Raw genomic sequence first — 19,356 nt, forward strand, 5'->3', positions numbered from 1 at the left:
CCATTAAATCATCATGCTCCTGAGAAGGAGTAATATTTTTTATATTGGTAAGCAGAATCTATGGAGAGTTGGTTTAAATTATTGGGCTTCATTTTTACTATTTTTAAGCCTGCTTTGTTTCATACTTTCCTTTTATTGTATTGCACATATGTGCATTCTGTTGGCCTACTCTTACTCTTCACTTGCCAAGATGGCTCCCCAAGGGCAAAGACTAATGTTTTATTTCTTGTCCTCTCTCTTCCACCCAAGTGCCTGGTACTGGCTGGCATCTGCCCCCCCCCCCCCCGCCCATATTATATGCATGAATGATTAAAGAAGTACATCTATTTATATCTCACCAAAGATGAACTCTTCATCTGGGCAAGCTTACCTTTCCAAGCTATAATGAGGCTGAAATAGAAACTGAAATGTTTCTCATTTCCAGCTTTCTCTCAGCAGGCATTTCATTTCCTCCCTGGAGGGAGTTCTCCTTTCTCTTTGATATGTTAAACTTGCTGGTGTTGGGTCTTTATCAGTTTTTAACATCCTAAGTTTCTTTAACAAATAGACTCATGCAAATAAAGAGTTCGGTGATGAGACTACGGATTTATAAGGAAGATGTCTTTATAGTAAATCTTTGAGTGTTCATTCAGGGTTTCATATTTGGCTAATTTTTAACTCTACTCCAGTTCCATCTTTCTAATTAAGGCCAGTAAAAGTCATGAAATATGTTTCCTAGCCAACACAAGGGCTTTTGAGTCATCTGTTATTTTAGACAAGCTCTTGCCTGATTTATTGTCATGAGTTGATGTCTGATGTAATGACTGAATCATAGAGTTCAGTGCTAGCTCCCTCAAGGGATTTACAGTCTAATTGAGCATATGAAAAATTCACAGTTCAAAACAGCATGTGCCAAATTAGTTATATAAATAAAAATATTAAAGAAGAGAAAAGACAGTGGACTTGACGTTACCAGCAAAGATTTCAATACATAAGTAGGACTTAACCTGGAACTTAAATATGAACATGACTAGCTTGGAAGGAAAAAGGGAGGTGGAGCCACACAAGGACATGAGGTCAAGCAAAAGGGCAGAAATGCATAATGAGGAGTGTTGGTGGCTGGAGCCGAAAACAGAGTCAAATCTTATTTACATGCTTTCATGGACATCTTCAGAATTTCTAAGTGCTGATTAAATAAATGCATGCATTTTTTTTTTATCCCAGCTGTTTGCCAGTCTCCCTGCTTAAATGGTGGAAAATGCGTAAGACCAAACCGATGCCATTGTCTCTCAGCTTGGACTGGACATGACTGTTCCAGGTAAGACAGCCAAAGACTAATGTTTATCACTAACATAAAGAGATCGAAATTCAAGTTAAGTTGTTCAAGAACCAGAAGGTATCTCTAGTGCGAGTGTGAGCATTTTGTATTCCAAAATGTCCATTGTGAGATACACTCTCTAAATTTGAACTAAAGCCAACCCAAAGAAATATTAGTTAAGGATTGACAAATCAAACAATGATACCTAAAAAATAAATAATCTTGTACTCACTTTGGCAGCACATATACCAAAATTGGAATAATACTGGGCAGATAAACTTGATCCCTTCACAAGGTTGACTCAAATTCGTGAAGCATTGCATATTTTTCCATAAAAAAAAGGGTTAAATAAGTCAACTGCCTTCTTGAATAGAAGATTGTATTTTTTATATTCAAGGGTGTGAAGTAAATAATAAACTCAGTACATTTATTGACGGTCATTTGCATTCCTGGTTGCAATAAAAATAAACTTAATTGGCTACAAAAATGTTATATAAATACATGTTCTGTCAATTGGTTTCTAATATCGAATTAGATAAATATAATTGAAAAAAGATCATCATAAAAATAAGTCAAAGGGGAAATAGTTTAAAAAATAAGTTAAGGTGAGCTTACCTATTTCTGCCTAATCATGTACATTATCCACCAAAAATTAGGTCATCATAGTTGAGGTATGTGCCTGCTATTTACAAAGAAGTTAGTCGTATTTTTTTAAGAAATATTTCACAAGAATGGATGTAAACAAATCAACTTACCCAGTTATACCTTTGAATAATAAAACCTTTTATTGTCTCTTTTCAAAAAAAAAAAATAAGTTAAGGTTTCTAAAAAACATTGTTGATTGGCATACATACAACATTACATTATTTCAAGTGTACAACATAATGATTTGATATCTGTATATATATATACATACAGATAAATATAATTTCACTATATATATATATATATATATATATATATATATATATATATATAGTGAAATTATCCCCATGATAAATCTAGTTAACATCTATCACCATGCATAGTTACAAAATTGTTTTTTTGTGTGTGTGATGAGAACTTTTAAGATAGAAAGATTTATTGTCTTAACTTTAAAATATGCAGTACAATATTATTAACTGTAATTGCCATGCTCTACATTACATCCCCATGACTTACTTATTTTACAACAGGATGTTTGTACCTTTTGATTTCTTACTCCATTCACCAACCTTCCACACCTTCATTCCACCTCTTGCAGCCACTAATCTGTTTTCTGTATATGAGTTTGGTTTTGATTTTTTTATTTGTTTTAGATTCCATACTTAAGTGAGGTGATATGGTATTTGTTTTTCTCTGTCTGACTTATTATTTCAGGTAGCATAATGCCCTCAGGATCCATCCTTGTTGAAAATGGCAATATTTTCTTCTTTTTTATGGCTGAATAATATTCCAGAAGTGGAATTACTAGATCTTATGGTAGTTCTATTTTTATTTTTTTGAGGACTCTACTGTTTTCCACAGTAGCTATACCAATTTATATTCCCACCAACAATACACAAGGTTCCCTTTTCTCCACATCCTTGCCAACACTTGTTATTTTATTTTGTCTTTTTTATAATAGCCATTCTAACATGTGTGAGGTGATACCTCATTGTGGTTTTAATTTGCATTTCTCTAATGATTAGTAATTTGAGCATCATTTCATGTGTATTGGCCATCTGTATGTCCTCTTTGGGAAAAATGTCTATTCAGATCCTCTGCCCATTTTTTAATTGGATTGTTTGTTTTTTGGTTGTTGAGTTGTATGAGTTCTTTATATATTTTGGAAATTAACTCTTTATCAGATACATGATTTGCAAACATTTTCTACCACTCAGTAGGTTGCCTTTTCTTTCTTTTTTTTATGGTTTTCTTTGCTGTGCAGAAACTTTTTAGTTTTATGTAGTACCACTTGTTGATTTTGCTTGGGTCGCCTTTGCTTTTGGTAACAAATCCAAAAAATCATTGCCAAGGTCAATGTCAAGGAGCTTACTGCCCATATTTTCTTTCACTCGTTTTGAGTTACGTTTTTGTGTGGTATAACATAGTTTCATTCCTTTGCATATGGCTCTCTAGTTTTCCCAATAGCATTTATTGAAGAGACTATCCTTTCCCCATCGTAGATTCTGGCTCCTTTGTCATAAGTTAATTGGCTATGTATGCATGGGTTTATTTCTGGGCTCTCTCTTCTGTTCATTGATCTATGTATCTGCTTCTATGGCAATGCTATACTGTTTTGATTACAATAGCTTTGTAATATCGTTTGAAATCAGAAACATGATGCTTCCAGCGTTGTTCTTTCTTGACTGTTTTAACCCTCAGGAAATATCAAATAAATTGTCATCATGCCGTGGATAAATATTTTCAATATAAAAATGTTGCAATATTGGAGTAGTTCCAGCTCTATTTTATGACTTTCAATATGCACTATTGCATTACATCATTTAGATTTGTATAATGTACATTTACTTCCATCTTATAGGAGTCATTGAAAACAAAGAGCATATTCATTTTTAAAAATGGGAATTTCAGTTCATTGAAAACAACTCTTCTTTTTCATTTCCTTTTATTTTGATTGGAATGTCAAAGTCAACTTTTCAAAGACAAAAATCTATTTAAATAAAAACTTAATTAACAAAAAAAATCCATCTTGTGCCAATAAATTTCCTCATATCATCTCAAGCATATGCCATCTCTGCAGAGAGAAAAAATAAACTAAACCCTAAAGAGCAAGCTTGGATTGTACAAGTCTATTTAGAAGCTTCCAAGATAAAGATGATGCTTTCATCTGAGAGTAGAGTTAAATGAATATAAAAAAATGAGAGTCAAACTGGAATGGATTTTGGGGGAAAGTAAGAGAAGAGAAGAGGAGAGAAGAGAGGAGAGAGAGAGACAGAGGATAAAAGGAATAAGAATTACAGTGACTCAAAAAGGAACAGGAACTATTTACAACATTCTTATAATTTTAGACTTTCTATTTCAACTCCTTCAAACAGATAAGGAAACCTGAGTTTGTGTGGTTTCCTAACATCAAAATACTCCCAAAAGAGTCTATGTGAAAATACTGTCTAATAAAGAGAACAAAATTACATTTTTTTGTGCAAACGTTTGATAAGGAATCAAAAAATATATGGCAAATTAAGCTTGTAAGTGTATCCCACATTCAAGGACTGGGCAGCCCCTCTCCACCCCCCATTATACTGTGATCCATTTTTCTAGAAGATCCATATTAGTGAGGACTCTAATTGCAACTCTAACTAGTTTAAGCAAAGAAAGGGATTTGTTATCACAATTGAGGGACCTTGCATGGAACCCAATTACATGGATGGCTGAACATCAGGAGGATCCCACTGAGGACTTGAAAGCCACCTGAAGCTTCTCCACCTCCTGTCTCACCTTCTCTCTCCAGCATCTACTCCATCCTTTCTCCTGCTGCAGAGTGGTTTTCTCTGCTGTTCAGTGCTTGCAGCTCCCGCATTTTACATGTCATACTACTGTATCCACTGAAATAGTGTGCTGACCCAGTTTAAAAATCAGAAGAACTGCCTAGTCCAGGTGGATTCGGGGGGCAACCGTGAATCAATCAGTCAACTGTGGTCCTAGGTCGGGCTATGTCGTACTAACATGAAGAGTCTTCTTGTCAAAACTTTCACCTCACCTTTGGGTAAAGGGGAGAGGAGATTGGCAGTTCCCAGAGGAAAGAAAGGTGGAATATAATTCCCTGAAATGGGGAGGGGAGAAAGCTTTTCTGAGAAATTAAAACAATAAATGTTTACAAATCATGTTTTATTTTCTTCTCTCCCGTGAGATTGAGTAATTAAAAGATTGTATCCCTCATGCTTAGCACAGGCACAAAAATTAATGCTCAACAAATGTTTGATGACAGACGGAGCAATTTCTGGGCATCTGTGACAGCCAGCGAAGAAATGCCCTGTAGCATTAATTAAATACCTCAACCAGTTACTTTCTCTACCAATGACTAAGACTCACCTGGTATTGTTCCCAGGTAGTTCAATCCTTAAAAAAAGAGATTGTATTTCCCCTGATCTCTATGTCCTTCTTCATAAAATTGATCATAAGCAAATACCACAAATAAAAAGTATAGACTGTGAAAGCTATAAGAGACCTTTGGGTTCACGAAGTCCAAACCCCTCAGTTTACAGATGAGAGGATTATCAGACAGGAAACTAGTGACAGAGCCAAGGCTAAAACCCAGGCCTGCTGATTCTTGGATTTTTTCATGAGTTAGCACATGATCTTCACGCCCTTTAGTTGTCTCAAGGAATGACTCCCATCTTTATAAACAACGCCATGGATAATGCCCAGGTATCTGAGATTTTCAATCCTGTTTAAATTGACCCCAAAGGGGCTATTACCTCTTCAGTTCAGTCTTTTCTGTTGAATCTCTTCGTTTTTTCTGTTCCAGGAAAAGGAGGACTGGGTTTTAACCACTGCACAACCAAGGAGCTCTCCTAAGAGCAGGGTCATCTCTTCCTGGTAGCCCTGGGCGTCCTGGAACTTACGCAAAGAAATTCCAACACGGTGCTGGGTCTCGTTTTGTGTAGTACACTTGTTATTTGGGGTTTACCTTTTTATTTTGTGTTATATTTGTTACTTCTTGTGATATACTTTCTTACATGTTTCCATTTTTAAATATGCCTGTATTTTCTATATAAAAATATATTAAAAAGATGCTGCTCCACTCACAAAATGTACATACTCTGCTGTCTGTTGGGAAAGTTCCTGGTACACATTTTTATTCAGTTACTTAAAATGTTTCAATTAAAATATATTTTGCTACTAAATAATATTTTGCTGGATAGTGCCATTTTGTGAGGTGGCCACAAAACAATGAAGAGGATTAATGACTTGTATCTATGCTGCTGGATCACATGTAGTATACCAAGAGATTACAGTAAAGGAGACACCTTCATTCTATTTCTATCTTCTGTACAATATGTGTAACCATGAAGGTTTCCTTTTATTTAATCAGAGAATCGCTGTTGGATCTACTACCCTCCACGTGAAATGCTGTCCTGGTGCTGAGGACAGCCTGGCTAACTCCTTTCCCAACGTTTGGAAAGCCATAGGTATCAACTTAGTAGATGTGGGGGTTGGGGTGAACATCATGACCATGGCACACAAAATAAAGTGCTCCCCTTCCTTCTCACATCTGGCATAAAAAATGCAAGAACTGGAAGAGTAACAGAGAGCCCTTTCTGGATCACAATCCCACAATTGCTTTGGAAGAAAGACAGTAGCAATAGGAGGACAGGAAAGGGGAGGGAAAAGGCAAATGGGACAAGTTCACCAGAACTCTGCTCCTGGTCCCACCTGCAAAAATGAATTGAGGCTATACCCAAGGTAGAACTGAGCTTCCCCTCAGCCCCCACTGCTCCACCTAACGCCATCCCTCTACTTCTACCAGCATAAAGATTTCCCCAGACTTCTGGAAAATAAAGCCAAATACTAGATTTTGTTTAAAATAGGAAAATCACAATTTTGTTTAAAATAGAAAAACTCGTCTCCAACCTCTGGGAGAACGACTTCCACATAGGCACAGGGTGCATTGTAACACTGTGGAGACATGAATGATGAAAAAGATCTTTATTGTCCTCTTGCTTCTCTCCATTGCCCTGAACTTCCCTCGGCTATTGACTCCTTCTCCTGACATTCACTCCCTTGGCCAATCTTACATGCTTATGAATATATCTTTTATTTATTTACTAGTGGCCCGGTGCATGGATTTGTGCACATTGAAAGGAAATTAATTAGAAGAAATATTTTAATGTTGCTATTCGCCCTTTCTCTATAATAGAAGTGTCAACCAAATTCATGATCAACAATGACAGATGGAAACACACACATGCGATTAGTGCCAGCAAGAGCTTTAGATGTATCACGCATGCACAAGTCAACTTAGCCTTTTATAGATATAGAATAAACTTGCTTAATTAAACCTGCTTTCTGATTTAGCTAAACTTTTTCCAGCCCAGTGAAGCACCCCAACTTCTCTTTCAGGTATTTGTCAGCAACACAGCAGTAAATATCAACACGAAGCAGATTATTATTGTAGCTCACTCAGGGAGAACAAAGGGTAAAATATTTAACTGCAGCAGTGTTTGACTATATTCTGTGCAGTGAGAAAAACTGAAGTCATTTTCAAGATCCACCATTTCTTCTTTTCGGTTGGGTCAAGTTTCTAAGCTTTCTAAATCTCCATTGTCTTGCTAATGAAAAGAAAATAGGATTCCACTGAGTCTCCTATCTACCTACTCCAGGATTTCTGTGAGGATCAAATGAGATGAGGCACGGGAAAATGCTTCACAGACATTTGGTTAAAGTGAAAATGTTTCCACCTGGCTATAAAGCAAGTCGAGTTCCTGGGCTGAAGAAACTGCAAGGAGGCTAGTTGCTAGGGAGAGAAAGCCAGGCATTGCTATGTGACGTCATTACCCTACACCCACAGCCACTGTTTCCAGGCTGGGCTGGGCTGTGGGCTGCATTTTGTGCCATGGCAGTGTTGGCTGTGATTTGGTGGGGTGTCGCTCTGGGATGGTGGTGGGGCCGGTGTCCCACTTAGGGGAAGCTGAGTGTTGGTTTGTTGGCACCAGGTCCGTGCTGCCATTTCTCTGTAAATGGCCAGTACGCGATATGGCAGCTTCTGCATTTAGTGTCTGCCCCCTGGTGGTCAGTTGCACATCATAACAACCAGTTGTACAGGTGGAGGGATACTTAGCATATTAGCCTTTTATATATGTAGATATCTTATCAACTTCCAAATTATGTTGCACTTTTTTTATTTCTAATCATAAAACTATAAAACAGATCTCAAAATCCAAGTAATAGAAAAATGGAACCAGAAAATTTATTCTCTCATTGTTGATATTTCTATCTCTCTCCCTCTCTGAAATCAATATATATATTGATTTATATATCAATGTGAGAGTAGATCATCAATTCGTTGTCTCTTGCATGCCCCCTATCAGAGATCAAGCCTGCAACTCGGGCATGTGCACTGACCAGGAATCAAATTGGTAATCTTTTGGTGCATGGGATGATGCCCAACCAACTGAACCACACTGGCCAGGGCTTGATTTTAAACATCATTCTGTGAGTTCCAGCCAAAGCCATAGTATATAAATTTATAAAGTAAATAAAGGGTATAAAATGAAAAAGTTAAGAGTAACAATTTTCATTTTGGCAGAAGATACGATGATATACCTTATAAGGTGAAAATCCATTAGAAACACTGAGTTCAGGAAACTGGGTGGTTACATGATAAATATACAAAAACAAAGAGCTTTCCTGCATGTCATCCTATATAATAAAATCCTAATATGCAAATTGACTGCATGGCGGAACAACTGGCCTCTATGACGCACACTGACCACCAGGGAACAGACGCTCAATGCAGGAGCTGCCCCCTGGTGGTCAGTGCGCTCCCACAGGGGGAACACGCTCAGCAAGAAGCCAGGCTCACGGCTCGCAAGTAAGGCGGGCAAGTCCCAGACTGCAAGAAGGATGTCTGCTGAGGGGTCCCGGACTGCGAGAGGGCGCAGGCGGGGCTGAGGGATTCCCCTCCCCAGTGCATGAAATTTTGTGCACCGGGCCTCTAGTTTATAAATAAAAATATAGTGAAAAAGATCTTACAATATTAATAATAATATAGGTATGTATTATATAAACTAGAAGCCCGGTGCACGAAATTCGTGCACGGCGGGGGGTTGTCCTTCAGCCCAGCCTGTACCCTCTCCAATCTGGGACTCCTGGAGGGATGTCCGACTGCCCGTTTAAACGGGCAGTCGGACATCCCTCTCACAATCCAGGACTGCTGGCTCCCAACTACTTGCCTGCCTGCCTTCCTGATTGCCCCTAACCGCTTCTGCCTGCCAGCCTGATCACCCCCTAACCACTCCGCTGCCAGCCTGGTTGATGCTTAACTGCTCCCCTGCCAGCCTGTTTGCCCCCAACTTCCCTCCTCTGCCAGCCTGGTCACCCCTAACTGCCCTCTCCTACAGGGTTGATCACCTCCAACTGCCCTCCCTTGCAGGCCTGGTGCCTCTCAACTGCCCTCCCTTGCAGGCCGGGTGCCTCCCAACTTCCCTCTCCTGCTGGCCATCTTGTAGTGGCCATCTTGTGTCCACATGGGGGCAGGATCTTTGACCACATGGGGGCAGCTATATTGTGTGTTGCAGTGATGATCAATCTGTATATTACTCTTTTATTAGATAGGATAGAGGCCTGGTGCATGGGTGGGGGCCAGCTGGTTTGCCCTGAAGTGTGTCCTGGATCAGGGTGGGGGTTCCCCTGGGGCATGGGGCGACCTGGGCGAGAGGCCTGTGGTGGTTTGCAGGCCGGCCACGCCCCCTGGCAACCCAAGGGGAGGCCCTGGTATCTGGAATTTATTTTCCTTCTACAATTGAAACTTTGTAGCCTGGGGCGGCAGCCATTTCTGGGGCGGCAGCCATTTCTGGGGCGGCAGCCATTTCTGTGGCAGTTAATTCACCTTCTACAATTGAAACTTTGTAGCCTTAAGGCCAGTTGTTCCGCCATGCAGTCTAATGGCAACCCTGGCCTGCTCTCTCAAGCTCCATTCTGCCGCCATTTGTTTGAATTTGTTTACCTTCTATAATTGAAACTTTATAGCTTGAGTGGAGGCTTAGGCCTGCAACAGCTATGGAAAGCTTGACTTGCTCTGTTACCTGGGAAACCTTGCTCTCTGTGGCTGTAGCCATCTTGGATTGGGGTTAATTTGCATACTTTCCCTGATTGGCTGGTGGGCGTGGCTTGGCTGGTGGGCGTGGTTTATGTAGCGGAGTGATGGTTAATTTGCATATTACCATTTTATTAGAGAGAATAAGATGTATGTAGTCACAAGGAAGAACACTACAAAATTACTCTATAAATCTATAAACATTTATAAATGCTCAAATAAGAAGCATTTCATTTCCTGGATTGGAAAACATGTCTTAAACATATTGATTTTTCCCCAAATAAAATTGTAGTACTAATGTAATTCAAATCACACCTGCCATATTGGATTTTTTTTGGGGGGGGGGGGCAGAGGGGAGGAGCAGGTAGTAGCATGACCAAATTATGTACTTAGTATTTGTTAAGAATAAAAAAATTATAATATTTTAAAGAAAAATAATGAAAAGGGCCATCTGTACTAAAAAATAAAAAAAGTTGCAGTAATTAAAATAGTACATGCTATGTCAAGAATCACAAAAGCAGCACTGTGATAGTCTATACCTATAATTTCAAATATTCTATTTAAAAACACATAAGTGATCAAGAAAACATCAATAATCAATGGAATTTCATTATATTAGAAAGTGAGAGAAATTTTGAGTGACTGGCATTAGACAATTGGTAAAAATTTGAAAAGCTTTTATATTATCATGTAAAAAATAAATTCAAGGTTCATTGGGGAGTTAAGCATAAATACTAAAACAAAAATATGTATTTTTAGACTTTTTCTCAAGAATTTGAAGACTTAAAAACCTAAATCTAGAAGGTAAGAGAAATCATAGTAGGAATGATGAGCAGATTTCATAGCAAAAGTACATAGAAAGTCTGGAAGTCATTCAAAAAATCATAAAATGTAAAGACACATTTTTATGACAGACCAAGGAATAATTTTTATTATAATGTATGTGTTATATAAATTGAAAAACTTTTATGGAACTCAAGAACACAGATATCTCACCAAAGAAATATAATAAATTCATATGTATGAGAGGAAATGTCAACCTCACCAGTATTCAAATAGTGAGAAATCGTTTTGTTTATCAGATTAGCAATGACTTATTTTTAACATTAAAAACATTGCTGGCAAATGTGGAATGAAATAGGAAATTTTATACATTGTCAGTGAGTGTAAGTTGGTATAATAATTTTAGAAAGCACTTTAAAAGTATTTTTATATATGTTGAGCTAATGTAAAGCAAGTTTTAGGCATAATAAAGTTCATCATGGCATTATTATTGGTGAAAATATAGGCATGCATGAAAGGTCGGACAATAAAGAATTCTAAACTATTCTACCTTAGCCCCAGCCAGTTTGGCTCAGTGGATAGAGCATCAGCCCGAGAACTGAATGGTCCCAGGTTCAATTCCCAACAAGGGCGTGTACCTCGGATGCAGGCTCAATCCCAGTGCAGGAGGCAACCAATCAATGTGTCTCTCTCACATCAATGTTTCTCTTTCTTTGTCTCTTCCCCCTTCGTTCTTTCTATCTTTGTGCTTTATGCTACAGATGTACATAAAAGGTGGACACTTAATATCTCAAATTTACTAGCCAAGTTCCTTCAGAATTACTTTCTTATGCTTCCTTAACAACCAGCATAGCAGCAGCAATACTGTTTGTGGGGGCGGGGGGGGGGGGTTACGGATTAGAGCTACTTACGATTCCCTCGTAACTCTGGCTTTGGGCAGTAACAACAACTTCAGATCTTTATTTCTTTCCCCCAATTATCTTAACAACCAGCCATTCAAGGTAACTTGGACCCAAAGTGTAGACTTGGATGGAACCTGAAAGAAATGGACTCTTTAGAAAATAATGAAAAGCTGCAAACATATTGTCAGGGCTGCATTGTCTCCAGCTGGTACTGCTGCCACAGGATCCTGGCTGCAAGCAAAGCCACCAAGCACATGGGATCCTCGGCATGAGATTCCTGGGTGTTAAGTTTTGTGAAAGAAGCCAAGTTACTCTAAAGAAACTCGCATATATCTAGGCTGCTTGGGTGGCTGTACGAGACTGCTGCCCCCTTCTCTTCAGAGGAAATGCTGATCACACCCACTCCTCATAGAAACCATTTCTAGTGTTTGCTCCACCCTCCCAAGTCCTGACCTGTCTATTACCCACCCATCCTCGCCCTTCTGAATCATGAAGATTCCTCCTTTCACTGTGTCCACTGGACTTTTCACTCTTCCAGCCAAGTGCTCAAGCTAGTTTATGCTCCTGGAAGATAAAAGTGTATCTGATCAGCAAGTGGAATAAAGAGTGCAAACTGACAAACTAGAAAAACCTGAACAAATGGATTACAGTGAAGACCATAAAAAAGTAGCAAAAACTACCTGCGTGCATTTCTCAGTTATACCATACTAGAAGCCTGGTGCACAAAATTCATGCATGGGGGTCCCTTAGCCTGGCCTGCACCCTCTCCAATCCAGGACCCCTCGGGGGATGTCCGACTGCCTCTTGCAATCCGGGACCACTGGCTCATAACTGCTCCCCTGCCTGCCTGCCTGCCTGATCGCCCCTAACCCCTCTGCCTGCTTGCCTGATTGCCCATAACTGCTTCCCTAGTGGCCTGATCGCTCCTAACCACCTCTGCCTCGCCTACCACCCAGGACCCAGGATTCCCTCCTCTGGCAGATCATAGGCACCCAGGACCTGGGCTGGCCGCAGCTGCAGAGGACCGTAGGCGGGCATCTTTGCCTGGGCCGCAGCCGCAGGCGCCTGGGACCACAGGGCGGGCGACTTGTCCCTCTCCTGGGCTGCAGCCTGGCTGGTCCCCATTCCTCTCTCCCCAGTGTTGAGTGTCTGAGCTGTTATGGCATGATGGTATGAGGGTGTGACGACCATTTGCATATTAGCTCTTTATTATATAGGGTTCTTTCAAAGACTATGTATCTTTTACTGAGAATCTACAAACTATATAGTCAAAGGGGAAATAGTTCCAAACTCTTTTTTGTGCACCTTAGAATTTGTATTCTGTCCCTGTAATTTAAAATGTACTTTCTCCTACATTGTCTCTTAAAGTTGTGAGAATTGGAAGTTATGTGGATGCCTAACATGGAGCAATGGCTGAACAAATGTTGATGTTCCTCCCTCTACTCATCCCTTCCCCAACCCATCGTCACTAACTCTACAGAGCTCCCACTTTATATTAAAGAAAACTGACATACAGCCCTAGCGGGTTTGGCCCAGTGGATAGTGTCATCACACGGACTAAAGGATCCCGAGTTTGATTCCAGTCAAGGACACTTACATTGGTTGCAGGTTCCCGGCCTTGGTTGGTGTGCAGGCAGGAGGCAACCAATCAATGTGTCTCTCTCACATCAATGTTTCTTTCTGTCTCTCCCTCTCCCTTCCACTCTCTTTAAAAATCAATGGAAAAATATCCTCAGGTGAGAATTAACAAAAACAAACAACAACAACAACAACAACAAAAACCTGAGGAACAAAGAAGCAATACCTACAAGATCCGGAAATTCCTCTCCTGACACCTGAAGTCCAAGGCTAAGGTTCCAAGTCAGCCACAGCACACTTTCTAGAACTTAAACCCTAGCGAGAATATGGCTGGCATTTTCAACCCCAGGCAAGCTTTATAACTATGGTAGTTTGTTATTACAGGCTATGTTTCTGATGTTTGCAAAAGAAAATGTTCCTAATCACAAGGCAGCTTTGTTTTTTGTAAGAGTCCCACCAAATAACTTCAGGCTACGTTTAAAAGACAGCCCCAAATGTTCCATAAGTCATAATTGCAGCATTGAGAGGACCTCATGTTGAATGCCTTTAAGTTCTCTGAATATCCACACTCTCGTCTTGAGGTTTTTATACAAGCCATTTCCTTTTCCCATGTCACTTTCCTCTACCCCCCGTTCTCACCTAACCCCACCATTGTGATACCATCCCCACACTTTTCTTTCTGTCATGTGCTCTTGAGCTCTCAGATGATGCTGACTTTATTCTAAACCCACCTTCTCATCTCCACCCAAAGATCAGCTTATATAAAACACAGGGTATGTGATCTCTGCCCTTTCTCATTCCAAGATTCCTTCTAGTCAGCAATGAGTAGAACAGGCAAACCAATATGGATATTCAACTACATAATGAATATACTCTGTGTATGAGTGTGGTGTATTGAGATTCAGAAGGAGAAGTAATAGGTTAGATATATCCAGAAGCTCTCAACATACACACACACACACACACACACACACACACACACACACACACACACACCTTTTTATCCCTATCAAAATAGTTTATCACTTTGATCTTAAGCCGCTGTCCAGCTTGCTACACTTGAACCTTAAGTATACCCAAAAATAAAGAATGGAATTCAGAAGACTATAACATGTTGTTGTAAAAACTTATTTTAATAGGGTAGACTCTTGGGTGCTCTGGTGTCTCCTACTAGAATAAAAGGTAGACCAGGCACTGAGCTCTGGTTGATTCCTCACTGCACAGGCTGCTGACATGCTCAAACTTTGATGACCCTAGCCAGTGGAACAGTGGAGGCAACAGAAGGCACACCCATTCTTTTGTATTCTTGATCTCAGGCATATCATTATTACTACTTCTGTTTTGCTAGTTGTATTATAAACTGAAGGAAAAACAAATATACCCAAGTCACAGTCATCCTTTTCCTTGGTCTTAATGGCAGGACCTGTCTCTGTGATCTGGTCGAGCTGAACTTCTCAGCTAGCTGAGCTTCAGGTCTAGTTGAACTTCTGGTCAACTATCATACACCCCTTCCTAACAACACCCAAGAACTTTCCCCAAGGTAAAGCAAACTAGAAGTTCTGCTTCAGACTATGTTTATTTAATGTGCTTTATATTTTAATACAGTCCCTATAATTTGAAGATCTAGTACCAAGACAACCAGGAGTGAAGTGCATACAGTACAAACAAGAATGGGACATTGAACTCTACAGATTCCTACAGTTCCTTGTCCCCTCTCTTATAGTTAAAAATTTATAAAATGTCTCAAATAGTTCCACCTGGTTTCTCTCCTAATCTTACCTTCTGGCATATAGCACACTTTAATTTACAAACTCGACTCCTTGTATATGCCTTTCCCCCTCCTATCCAGTAGACTCCTGTTTCCTGTTCTGATTTCCCCCTGCTGGTAGTTGCTTCTCCACTGCAGTTCTGAGTTTGGCCCATAGCAGATGGTTATCATTCACCTCCGTCCCTCCCCGCTTGAAGACAAGGTTATATCTTATTTATCAATATGTCTTTGGTGATACTTGGTATATAGTAGGTGCTCAAACAATACTAAGGAAAGAATGAAATGAAATAATTGGTGGTGTGGGGGGCGGGGAAGAGCTTTCATATAGCATACCAAAAGAGCATGCAGGGGAGTCCCCAGGTACAGGGCACATGCCATTCCATTTCCATCATTGCCAGCTGTTTGCTTTTCAATCTACTTTGTAGCTTTAACCTTATAAATAAAGTTGTGTTTCATGTGTGATCTATAAAAATCGTTCATTTTATATTTATTTCTGTACAGCCTAAATTGCTCCTCCAAAAGATTCCATGTCTTTGCAAATATACCAGACTAGAACAGAGAAAGAAAACTGTCTATCTCTATTCTGTACAAAAGAAGTAGAAGTTCATCCATTAAAACCATGCTTTTTAATCAGGAAAATTTAGACATAGACTGGGGATTAGATGAAATATTTGGAATTGCTCGTGTCATTGGTTAGGATAATGATATTTTTATTATGTTTTAAGAGCTGGTATATTTAGCTAGTCATACTGAAATATTAATGAGTGAAATAACATGAGTGCTTGGATTTGGTTTCAAGTGCTCCAGAATAAATTTTGAAAAATGGGCCTGGAGAAAAGGAAGATGGGTATAGCTAAAGCAAGAGCAGCAAAATGCTGATAATAATGGAAGCTGAGTGAGGGGTACTCACGGGTTTATTATATTATACTCCTTACTTTTGTGTTTGAAACTTTCTGCAACCCAAACATTGGTTTGTATCTAAAGACCCTTGTGTTGGACACCCATGAATTTTGGAGTGAGTACATTACTGTTCAACCTACAAACAGGCAAATGCGTGGTATCTTGGAACTGTATGAGATGAAATTATAGAATAATAAGATGTTTCCCTTATTAAAAAGAAAGTCTAACTCATTCATGCTTAATTTTCTTATTAATATGTAAGATCCCTGAATGTAATTGCTTCATTCTCTAGACTCCATAGCACTTTGTACACATCTCTATTGAAGTACTTTTCTTTGTGTTACAGCTAGTTTATGTGTCTGAATCTCCTTGATGGAAAGATTGATTTCTTATTTATGGGTACAGTGATTTAAAGCACATGCTCTTGAATTTAACCACCCATATTTGATCCTGACTCCTACCTTACAAGCCACATGAGTTGGACAAGAATGCCTCATTTTCCTGATCTTCACAATGGAAGCAATAGTAGGACCCACTGTAATTGTTGTTGTAAGGATTCAGGATTCTCACAAAGAAGTAGGTGCTCACATAATTTACTGATCAGTCCATTGTTCTCAAGCACATTTCCTTGTGAGTCCCATTACTACACTAATTGTCCATGGGGCAGTTGCCCAGGCTTTTTAATTTCCTAACCCCGTATTCAGTTCAGGCAAGCATGCTAAACTGGAGGAAACTTCACAACAACACTGAAAGATGAACACTTCAGAGGAAAGTACAAACATTAGCCCAGTGCTTCCTTGCTGATGCTACACAGGTGAATGAGACATTCTGTGGATCTTATGGATTTGATGCCTTGATGGTCCCAAGCCTCTTTCACTAAAGAAGAAACAAGGATGGAGATAACTGCACTGTCCTGTACTTGGAACTGGAATTGAAGAACGCTCTTATCCTTGGCCTTTTACGTGCCATGCTGTCAATTTTACAAGACAATCAAGCTTTTTATACCCAACTGCCCAGCACCCCTGTTACCAGCATGCCACCAGCGACCCTCTACACTTAATTCTACTGGCTTGGTGCTCAGGATTCTGACCTGGGTACTAGAAGAAGGCCTTGAGGTCTTAGCCAGAGTTGCCTAACCATATCCTGAGATATAATAGTGTCTAGGTAGCAGTTAAAGTTAGACTTAAACATAAACCATAATATTCAACAGAGTTAGTATCTTCAGTATGTGTCATTCATCCAAAACATTTTTTTTTCTATTTTAACATCTCTGAAATGGGAGTATATTCTACAATGTCATGGCATATAGAATTGTCAGTTTAATGATATATCTTACTGTCATAGTATCTCAGATTTTATAAGAAATGATCAAATGAAATCTTCAGTGTCTGGAATTGTATCTATATAGTATTTAACATATGAAAATTTATAAGCTTAAGTGCATTCTAGAGATTTTTCCTAGATCTGTGAAAAGCCTTCTTGAGTCTCTGTGTTCTAAACCCTGCTGTTTCTAATTTAAAAGAAACATCAAGATAAAGAAAAAAACATGAGTTCTTTGAAACCCTAAACTTTGATTTGAGCAGAGCTTTCTAAGCATCGTTGTTTTTGTTTGTGTGAGTCACTGTGGAGTGCCCCTCCAGATCCCAACTCTGTTTGGTTTTCCGAATCAGTGAGTGGAGACTATGGGAAAACCGAGTTGGCAAAATCTAGTTTTTTTTCATTAAGATGCCTCTTAAAACAGGCATTCCCTTCCACACACTTAAACTACCTCCTCCACCCATTATCAGCCTGGTCATCAAGTTCCCTGGTGATTCACAGAAACATGTGCTGCAGGGCCTGTCTTTTTGGCAGCATATCTGGACTGCACCCCTAAACCCTGACTTTGTCTCTGGATTGTTGATATGATCATTTTTCTCTTTTTCCTTGTGTGCTGACTTTCAGCTTCATATTTCTCTCTCTAGGAAGTGTGCCTTTGCCCAAATCAGCTTCTGTAGTAGCAATCGCAACAAGCCAATCCTCTTGACAGCTCTCCGCAATGTTGTCGCCAGAATGGAAAAGGGCCTTAGGCAAGTGAAGAGTTTGGGGGACCAGCGACTCTCTTAATATTCAGATTTTAAACATAAAGCTCAGGGTAGAGGGACATACCCAGAGTGACACTATTAGGAATAGAGTAGAGAAGAGAAGGTTGGCCACTTCCCCCAGCCCTTCCTTTTTACTCAGTGTAGGTCCTCTCCAACTACAGCCTCAAGAAGAGCAGGTAAAGTGCAACACTAGACAGCTATAGTCATCTTTGTAATCTTTCTGGATTGCCATAAAGTGGTAAGAGAATGTACTGAACATCACGAGAGCGGTGGCTTCATAGGTCAGCAATGTGGTGGAAAATGGAGCTCAAAAGTCCACTTGTATCTGACTTTATTTAACATCAAGAAAGAAGAGTTGTCCACATCAAAGAGTGGAGGGTATGTGGAAAGGGTTAAAGCATGTCCCACGCTATATCCTTGGCATCCTCATGCAACCAGGCACTAGATTCCTCATCTTTGACCCCCTAAATTCCTTCTCCATTTGAGGATCTTCCATGGCTGGATTTATTTATCATCCATTCTTTAGAGCAAAATGATATGACATTGACTTGGGGATGTATTGTCCTCCCCATGCCATTGAAGTTGGCTTCACTCACTCTTGAGCAAAAGCATACATGATGGGGGGAAAAAAGATTTAATAATTTTGTCTCAAATAAAGGTGATAAAATCAAAAGGTAATGGACAGAGTGGTAGGAGGTGAGGATGCCTCTTCGTCTAGTTTCTGGTCCCTTTGCTCTCTATAAAAATGGAAGACTTCCGTGCCCCAACCTCATAATGTCCCCACATAGAAGTTCCCTGATAGAGTGGAGAAAAACCCCAATCTAAATCTCCCCTTCTCTCTTCTCCTCACTCTCTTTTATCATTTATTTCCTCTAGACAGCTTCTAACCCGAGTGATTCTCAAACTTGAGCATGCAGCACAATCACCTGGAGGGCTTGTTAAGACATATACATCCGGGCCTCACCCTTAGAAATTCTGATTCAGTAGGTCCAGGGTGGGGCCTGAGAATTTGCACTTCTCCCAATTCCCAGGCAACGCTGATACATCATGTCCCAGGTCTTCTGTCCCACAGACAGCGCCCTGATATGTTTAAGGCAGTGCTTCTCAAACCTAAGAATCACCTGGGAATCCTGGAATACAGACTCATACTCACTGGATCTGGGATGGGTCCTGAAGTTCTGCATTTCTATCAAGCTCCCAGGTGATGCCAAAGTCTCTGTGACCTTAGATAGTAAGGTCTTAGAGAACTAAAGAGAATGCACCCTTCTCGTCCACATAATGCAAGTCCTACTTATAAATCCATTATC

The 19,356-nt window shown here is 39.8% G+C and overlaps 1 protein-coding gene across 1 annotated transcript in view; it reads left to right on the top strand.

Annotated features, from left to right (window-relative positions):
- SVEP1 (sushi, von Willebrand factor type A, EGF and pentraxin domain containing 1) overlaps positions 1-5,990 on the top strand; it is a 152,712-nt gene extending 146,722 nt beyond the window's left edge. Inside the window, exons 47-48 of the mRNA XM_079789802.1 lie at positions 1,204-1,297; positions 5,748-5,990. Coding sequence (XP_079645928.1) covers positions 1,204-1,297; positions 5,748-5,769 — 116 coding nt within the window. The 3' untranslated portion in view covers positions 5,770-5,990. The remainder of the gene's footprint in view (positions 1-1,203; positions 1,298-5,747) is intronic.
- The last annotated feature ends 13,366 nt before the right edge of the window (positions 5,991-19,356 follow it).

The sequence above is a fragment of the Cnephaeus nilssonii genome (assembly GCF_951640355.1).
Source record: "Cnephaeus nilssonii genome assembly, chromosome: 14".
Lineage (NCBI taxonomy): Eukaryota > Metazoa > Chordata > Mammalia > Chiroptera > Vespertilionidae > Cnephaeus > Cnephaeus nilssonii.